The 9,139-nt window shown below is 39.7% G+C and overlaps 1 protein-coding gene across 1 annotated transcript; it reads left to right on the top strand.

The window, feature by feature from the left end:
• Positions 1 to 2,187: 2,187 nt before the first annotated feature.
• LOC101974955 (olfactory receptor 9I1) lies at positions 2,188 to 8,195 on the top strand. Its single transcript, XM_005331676.3, has one exon. It carries the CDS (start codon positions 2,200 to 2,202, stop codon positions 3,142 to 3,144), a length of 945 nt encoding a protein of 314 aa, XP_005331733.2. The 5' UTR covers positions 2,188 to 2,199; the 3' UTR covers positions 3,145 to 8,195.
• Positions 8,196 to 9,139: the final 944 nt, after the last annotated feature.

Raw genomic sequence — 9,139 nt, 5'->3', positions numbered from 1 at the left:
GAATAATTATTAGCTGATCTCATCATTTCTGCTTGACATTGCTTTTCAGTGAGCTCTAGGATGGTCCTGTTCAATATCCTTCTTACTTGCATACCCTAAATTCTCCACATCCTGCATTTCTTTTCATAGAACTTGTCATCTGCTAACATGGTAGAAAATATATTTCTTCTCTTTAAAGCATATTGTATACAGACGGTTCTGCTACAATGTCTGCTCCACAGGCAGAGATCTTTCTTAGTCTGTTTTGTTCTAAGCAATCAGAAGAGAGCCTGGTACAGGGTAACTTCTCAGTAGATTCTTACTGAATAAAAACATGAATACAGATTCTTTTTCCATCGGGTCAGGATGATATGCTTGAACTCGGAAGAACACAGCAAGTCATTGTTCTGGGAGAAGATCAAGATAAGATTTAGCCCTCAGAACAGGAAAACAATCTAAATATTTACACTATTAAGAACTTGGTGTGAGGCAAAAGTCCCCATCAGATGCTGACCTTTGTTCTACCATTAGAGCATTGTTGCCAAACGCTGATCAAAGTTTGATTTATTACTTATCTGAAGTGCAATAGGAGATTTTTCTCAAGTTCAGGTTTTGTTTCAAGGATGAAAAGAGTATACGAGGAATTATCTTTGAAGTCCACATTCCATATTTTCAATTCCCCAAATTATTAGCATCCAAAGGCACAGAGACAAGATTGTATTAGAACAATCTATATTAGAATTGTAAACTCCATGTGACGGCTTTGTCCCTTAATGAGTTTTGCAGGCTAATTCTGGAATGGCAGGATGCAGGCATCTCATTGATTGATAATGATCTGGTATTTTTTTTTTAATTGGGGCAGGTCCTTGGGAATAAGAAGAGCACTTGGAAACCAGGCCATAATGCTTGGCAGGAGCAGAGATGGGGAAGCGACTTGGCAGGCAGCAGGCTGCGGAGGTTCTAACTGTGCTTGCTCTTTATGTCCCTCTGTCTCGCATCTAAGTTCACTGGGCTTAGGTGCACATAGGCAAAGTTGATGTTGGAACTCCAGGGGGCTGTGGACTTGGTGATAAGAAGATTCCAGACTGAATCTAGTAGTGTGTCATTCCCATTATCTCATAATTAAGAAAAAAATTTTGTATGGATTCATCATTTTTTATTTTTTTAACAAGAAAAAATGTGTATGTTTACGGTATTTATAACAATGTTTTGAGATATGCACACATTGTGGAATGGCTAAATCAAGATACTTAATACATATTATACTTTTTTTATGGTGAGAACACTGAAACCTATTCTCAGCAATTTTTAAGTATACCTTGCTATTAACTATAGTCACCTTGTTGTACAATAGATGTCCTGAACTTACTGACATTTTTTTTTTCCTTTTGACCAGCATCTCCTTAGTACCCCGACTATACCATTCTACTCTTTGCTAATCTGAGTTCAACTTGCAGATAGCATGTATGAGGAGAACATGTGGTCCTTATCTTTCTCTGCCTGGCTTTATTTCACTTTATGTAATGTCTTCCAGGTTCATCCATGTTTCACAAATAACAGGATTTCCTTGCTTTTTTATAGCTGAATAGTATTTCATTGTATGTATACCACATTTGGAAAACATAATTCTAAGTGTGAGTGAGATCAAGGGCCATGCACAGTATGCAAATATGTCCTTCACCTTAATGTTAAGACTTTGGGTTGTAATCCCATTAAATCAAGAAGGAGGCCTAGGGTCAGACAAGTGAATTACTTGCTCAAGGTCTGAAAGGATTTATACCTGGTGATTTCAAAGCCCAGTCCTTAATACTATAACACTAGGGTTTTGGACTCTAACACTAGGGTTTTTCCAACGCAGTGTTTTATGGCTCTATGTGAAGCTGATATAGCCTCTAACATGGGACCTGCAAGTGTGTGGAAGTATTCAAAGAAGCACACTCTAACCCTGGCTTTGCCTGGTTATGATGAATCTTGAACCATGAATCACTTCACTTCTTTTTTCCCTTATATTCTTCTGTCAAAAGTGGGATTAACAACATGTGCTTCCCAGAGTTTCTGAAGGATCAAGTGAAAGGAAGTTTGTGAAAAATGTACAGTAGTTTACAAATCTAAAAAAAAAAAATCATTATATTACTGAGCAGTGATTAAATCCAGCCTTCGTCACCTTAGTGGATCCTCAATGAGATTTATTATTTTATTTCAGCAGGTGACCTTGGCTTCATGGCAGAGAACAGCACCAGGGTGGTGGAGTTTATTCTGATGGGGTTCCAGGTTCACGCAGAGCTGCAGTTATGCCTGTTCTTCGTGTTTCTGGCCTTTTATCTCATCACCATGGGGGGCAACCTGGGCATGATCATGCTGATTCAGAGTGACCCTCGGCTGCAGACTCCCATGTACTTCTTCCTCAGCCACCTGTCCTTCCTGGACGTCTGCTACTCTTCTGTTATTGTCCCTCAGTTGCTTGAGACCTTGAGGACTGAGAAGACGGTCATCACCTACGAGCGCTGTGCCACCCAGTTCTTCTTTTTTACGTTCTATGGTAGCACCGAGTGTTTCCTTTTGGCTGTGATGGCCTATGACCGCTACGTGGCTGTGTGTAATCCCCTCCTCTACGCCACGGCCATGACACCGCAGACCCGCCTGGGGCTGGTGGCTGCTGCATATGCTGGTGCCATGGTGAATGCCGTGGTCCGCACTGGGTGTACCTTCTCCATCTCCTTCTGTAAATCCAATCAAGTGGACTTCTTCTTCTGCGACCTTCCACCGCTGCTGAAACTGGCCTGTAGTGAGACCAGGCCCCGGGAGCAGGTCATCTACCTCTTTGCTTTCCTGGTCATCATCTTGAGCGTTTTCGTGATTCTTGTATCCTACCTGTTCATCATTTGGGCCATTCTGAAGATTCAGACAGTGGGTGGTAAAGCCAGGACCTTCTCCACTTGTACTTCTCACATGATGGCGGTGGCTCTATTCTTTGGGACACTCATATTCATTTACCTGAAAGGTAACATGGGCAAGTCCCTCTGGGAAGACAAGATTGTGTCAATGTTTTACACTGTGATCATTCCCATGCTAAACCCCGTGATCTACAGCCTGAGAAACAAGGAAGTGCAGGAGGCTCTGAAGAAAGTCTTCAAAAGGTTTGTGAGGGTTTCCCAAGCCGAGTAAGGCTGGTGCTTCATCAGGCCAGAAGTCCCTGCAAGTCATGCTTTGAGTTTTTAATCTCACTCTCTTAAAACATCAACTAGATTTCATAATTACTAAGCTATCGTGAAGCACAGAAATGGAATTTGGGGTTCTGGAACTTTGTTAGTTCTATGACCTTGAGTTGGAGATGCTCTGTATCAGTTTTCTTATCAGACAAATTTCTGCCTTGCTATGACTGAAGGTTGAGAGACCTTCAGCTAGGCACAAGAGAAATGGAATACCACATTTGTAAATAACAATGTGCTATAGAATATGAGATGTATTTTTCTTACCTGTTCTAGATATAGTTTGAATGTTTTCTTTAATTCTTAAATTTGTTTTAATTAGTTATATATGACATAGAATGCATTTATGCACTTTGATATATCATACATAGATGGGATATAATTTCTCATTTTTCTGAATGTACATGTTGCAGAATCACATTGGTCATGCAGTCATATACATGCATACAGTAATAATGTCTGTTTAATTCTACTATCTTTCCTATTCCCACATTCCCTCCCATCACTTCCCTCTACCTAATTTAAGGTAACACTATTCTTCTCTAGTCCCCCTCTGCCTTATTGTGAGTTAGCATCTGCATACTAGAGAAAACATTTGGCCTTTGGTTTTGTAGGATTGGCTTATTTCACTTAGCATGATATTCTCCAGCTCCAACCATATACTGGCAAATGCCATAATTTTACTCTTCTTTAAGCTGAGTAATATTCCATTGAGTATATATACCACATTTTCTTTATCTATTCATCTATTGAGGGACACCTAAGTTGGTTCCATAGTTTAACTATTGTACATTGAGCTGCTATAAATATTGATGTGGGCTGCAACATTATAGTATGCTGATTTTTATGTTCTTTGGGTATAAAGCAAGGAGTGGGATAGCTGGGTCAAACAGTGATTCCATTCCCATTTTTTTGACGAATCTCCATAGCTTTCCATAGTGGTTGCACCAATTTGCAGTCTCAGTACCAATGTATAAGTGTACCTTTTTCACCACATCCTCACCAATATTTATTGTTACCTGTATTCTTGATGATTGCCATTCTGACAGGAGTGAGATGAAATCTTAGAATAGTTTTGATATGCATTTCTTCAATTGCTAGAGATGTTGAACACTTTTTCATATATTTGTTGATCAATTGTATTTCTTCTTCTGTGAAGTATCTGTTCAGTTCCTTAGCCCATTTATTGACTGGGTTATTTGGTTTTTTTTTTTGGTGTTAAGTTTCTTTGAGTTCTTTATTAATGCTTTCCTGAGATATAGGTTGAGTTTTTTTTTCCCTGAGGCTCATTTTTGTGTCTAAAATAATTACAAACCTATAGCTCAGTTTTTACATAGTAAGGTCAGTCAAATTCTTTGGTTGTGGATGGTGGGGTGGATATTAATGTTTCTTAACATTTAGTCATATCCAATTTAGGTGTTTGCCATGGAAAAATTACAAGCAGTGAACAGAAGGAAAAATAAAGAGAGGAAAGGAGATGTGATCTAAGAAATGTTCAATTAGTATATTAGCCTACTTTCTAAGATGTCATAGAGGGTAATGCACTGTAGAATGAAAGAGAAATGTAATGATCTGCATTAGTTGTTGGAAACAATTTTATCTAGATGTAGGGCTGAACTGAATCTCATATTATATATATGAGATTTGTAATATTTGTAATACTTTGTAATATTTCTTGATCATCAAAGGTCAGAAGCTCTATTTTATTTCTAAAGTATTACTCATGCACATCTGCCTCAATTAACTCAAGTTATTTCCTATTCTTCAGTAATGAAACCCACTATCTATTTTCATCTCCTCTAGGACATTTACTTTATTGTCAGAAGACAGATAACTATGAATTCTGACTGTCACTTTTTAATGACCTCCGTATCCGCTAGAAATATTACTTGGGAAACATCTCCATGGAGATCCCACAGTCTTATCCATCAACTCAGCAAATATTTATGGACTATCTACTATGCCTCAGACATGATATTAGTTCAGAACAGAGTATTCAGTACAACGTATTGCTCCTCTTACATGGGAATTAGAACCCGGAGCATGGACAGATAGTAAACCCTTTTTACAGGGAATTAATTTTTAAAAATCATTTTGGAAAATAGAACAAAAAATGAAACACAGGGATTGTTATATTGTCTATCATAGAGTTCTGACCGATTTTGGCGTGGTAAGAAAAGTTCTTGCAAAACTAATATTTAAGCAGAGACCTAAAGAATTAAGTACGCCATAGTCATGGGATGGGGAGATTGTTCTGGACGGGAAGAGTTGCATGAGTGAGAGCCTGTGAGGCAGGATGCTTTGAGGAACCAAGAAAAGCCACAGTGGCGGTAGCATGAGGTGGGGAAGCTTAGTGTGAGGTGCAGCTGGTGAATTCAGAAGAAACCAGGGCAAAGGGCCTTGCAGATCTGCTTAGGGACTTGTGAAACTGATTCCAAGAAGAGCAAGGTATTGAATGGTCAGCTCTGAATGTGGGAAAATTTCTTTGGCTGCAGTATGATGTGTGGAAAGGGGGCATATGGGGTGGTGGAGATGGAGGGACATAGACTCTCTAGGTCTAAGAAACACAAATTGTGGTATTGTGTGCATGGCATTTGACTTTCATGCGATTGTGTATGCTTCATTCCAGGATTCACCTTGGGCTGGAGAAAGCCAGCAGGTGCATGCCCACGAGGTTGGCTTGCCCGCCTTTTCATTGGTGCACCCTTATTTCTATACAGTGTGACTGTCCTTGGGCACCTGAGGGGTTAACCCGTTTGTTCCTTCCTCAGGGTGGTCATACTCCTTGGGGGTCAACACACTCATTAACCTCCCATGACATGCCCGGCTGTGTTCCTGAGCTTAGGAAACCACCTTTGCAGGAATTCTTATGTGTTTAATGGCAGAAAAATCCATCTTTAAATTACAAAACAAAGAAATTAAAGACCAAAATGTTAAACAGGGGTTTGCTATTTTGGTGATGGTGGGTGTTGTTACCTCATTCTCCTCCCAACTTCTACTTTCTGAGTGACAACCAATATTGCCCATAAATGAATGACATTTGGTACATGTATGATTTTGAAGATACATATGTATAATTGCTTTAGGTAGGTACCAAGTAGGTAAAAATAAAATGAAGTTTTTATTTATTTCCCTCTGATTCATATAGAAGACAACAGAGGAAATGGCGTTTATGTTGTTTTGACAATTACATGTATTAATATTTGAATGGGAATATTCATAAGTTACCTAATACATGTCAAGTTCCGTCCTGAGTTTTCCTTTATCTCAATTAAAACTCTCGTTTTTAAAAAAATGAAAGTCTCATTCTTAAAATAGACTCTCGATATAATCTTTTAGAAGTAGAATCTAGCCGGTAATCTTGGAATTGTTTTCTTTTGATTCCTTCTCAACTTGGAATTTCTTTCTTTTTAGGAACTGGGCTTTTAATGTTGCAAGTTTTTAGTTGTAACACTTTGACTTCAATATATCCACAAATAAAGAAAGCAGACCCTCGAACTCTGCGTTGACCTATTTAACTCCATTCATCCAGAAGCCAAAGTGCTGTGTTCTTGTCATCATTTAGAACAGCACTAACACTTTACTCAGGGTCTTACACTGTACATATATATTAATTTCCAAGAAGGAACGTAGGTGTAAGGACAGATTAACTAGTATAAGGACATGGTGTAGAGGGGACGATGGCATGTAACCCACACAATACAGGCTCTTAGGCCCCTGGAGGAAGTGTGTGTTTATACATTGACGCTGGTCTGTGGGTGCAAATGAGGTGAAGGGGATCTGCAATACACCGATAAGAGCAAAATAGTCACATTTTTTTTTTATCATGAGGATCAATACAGGACAGATAACACTTTCATATTTCTCCCCCGACCCTTGCTCAAATCCTGCTGTCTAACCTACAAGGAAAGGAAAACCCCACTGAAACCACATGCTCATGGCCAGAGGGCAGAGCTGCTGGGGCGCCCACACCACCCTTCCCTGTGGATCTCCCACACCTTTCTGGCAGCAGTGGGTGCAGGGAGCAGAAAGGGAGCAAAGCATTTTGGTTGAAAGGTTTTCACTGGTGATGGAGTTCAAAGGAGGCAGGGTAGCTCTAGGTTCTGAGTCTCATTTTGCCTGATGCTGAATTCAACCTTCAGAGCATATTTTCTCGCAGATCTTCCTCAGACATAGTGTGTTCAGGAGGATGAATCACTGGGAGATCGGGAGAGCTGACAGAAGTTGAAAGGAAAGTAGGCTGCCTGCTTCCCTGTGCTGGGGCTGCGAGGTGGCTTGTGGAGATCAAGATGCGGCATGGACATCATACAATTCATCCTTTTAATCCTGTTGGGAAGGAGAATCTCAGGGCTCTCCACTTATCTCTTCTTCAAAAGTCATGAAGCTTTCTGAAAATAGTCAAAAAGAACATTGTGTCTGTTTCCTTTTCTTGACATGTCTTTGTCCTTATTGAAAACATAACAGTGCAAACACAAAAAAGTTAAAAAAAAAATGATGGCTACAGCAATAAAAAGTACCTTTCTCTTGCCGAATGTGCTTCTCTGGGTCTCAAAACTCCTCAGAAAGGTATTGTAGGAAGAGCCCATCTACGTGTGTTGCTTTGCAGATTCGCTGTAGACACAACCTAAAATGTTTTATTCATTCATTAATTCAATAAATTAATCCTTTATTTGGGACCGCTACCTGCTATTGGGCACTGGTTTGGAGCAATTTTGGAGAGCTATCAATGAAGAAGATAGACAAAAAAAGAAATTCTCTGTCACGTGGAGCTTATATCTTCATGGAGTCAACAGAGGAGAAACATTGACTATAATAAATGAGAAAAGAGTATAGTAGGTAATGTAATATGTTAAAATGTGTTAAGTTCTGTGGAAAAACTGAGGTGTGAATCTTACAACCTAAATGAGTACTTTCCTATTTCAGAAATACCGGAATGAAGAGGTAGGAGGTATTACTTGCTTTCTAGGCTGAATATAATCTCTGATAATAAAATTGATCTAACATTCACTGAGTTTGTATTTTGTTCACAACCCTCCAGTGAGGGCTGGAGACAACTTAGACATGGTCCCTGATCTCAAGGAGCTTGTAATTTAGAAGGAGTGAGAAATATGTAAAGAAATGTTTGCATCATGTACAAAAATATACATGTACATGTTCTGCCGTTGATTCACAGGCAAGGTATAGTAGTGGCCAGAGTGAGAAATGATAAACTTTTCCTTGCAGGGATTGATGATCAAAGATGGCTTTGAAAGGGAGAAGACATTTCAGCAGTGTCTTGAAGGATAAAAAGAAGTTCATGTCATGGACCGGCTGCTGGGGTAGTGGTGGGTTACCCCAGGCATCTTTAGTTGCTGAAGCGAAGGTGGAGCAAGAAGAGCAGGCAGATCTTTCGAGCTCCTTTCTGATGCTCTGAGGTTTGTACTCAATCCCATGGCCCTTAGGGAACCAATGAAGAGTTTAAAGCAGAGAAAGGATGTTTCCAGATGCATGTGCAGAAAGATCCTGCAGCATTACATCAGCACAGCTCACTGTCTGAAGAGACATTCATCTTCAATAAAGAGACTCTGATGATAAAACCTTTATGAAATTCATTTGCCTAATGCTATTTTCTCCTCCCAAGCATCTTTAGTCTCTTCTTAGGATCCTCCATATTTAGGTGCTACGAGGTGCTGAGTCTTATGAATCAAAGGATTGCATTCTGGGTTTCTCTAACTTCAGATGAGAGGAAAATAGCCCATGTTCATGCGTAGCCCCAGCAAACTGGTCCTGGTTTCCTAAGTGGTGGTCATGAGATTCGAGAAATATAAGGAAATAAATGGTGGATGGTGGGGAAAGTCCCTGGCTGTTTTGATTGGAAACAGCCTATTTTCTTGATCCTGAAATGGAACACAGCTTAGCTTCCCCTACAGGAATAGAATTAACTTTGCAAGAATGTTCAGCATCCAAAGGGA

This window comes from Ictidomys tridecemlineatus, chromosome 4, assembly GCF_052094955.1.
Source record: "Ictidomys tridecemlineatus isolate mIctTri1 chromosome 4, mIctTri1.hap1, whole genome shotgun sequence".
Lineage (NCBI taxonomy): Eukaryota > Metazoa > Chordata > Mammalia > Rodentia > Sciuridae > Ictidomys > Ictidomys tridecemlineatus.
This window is presented reverse-complemented; position numbering and strand designations above follow the sequence as displayed.

What these genes read in the sequence shown, in the direction of transcription:
- LOC101974955 (XM_005331676.3), top strand. Translation starts at nt 2,200, where the DNA reads ATGGCAGAGAACAGCACCAGGGTGGTGGAGTTTATTCTGATGGGGTTC.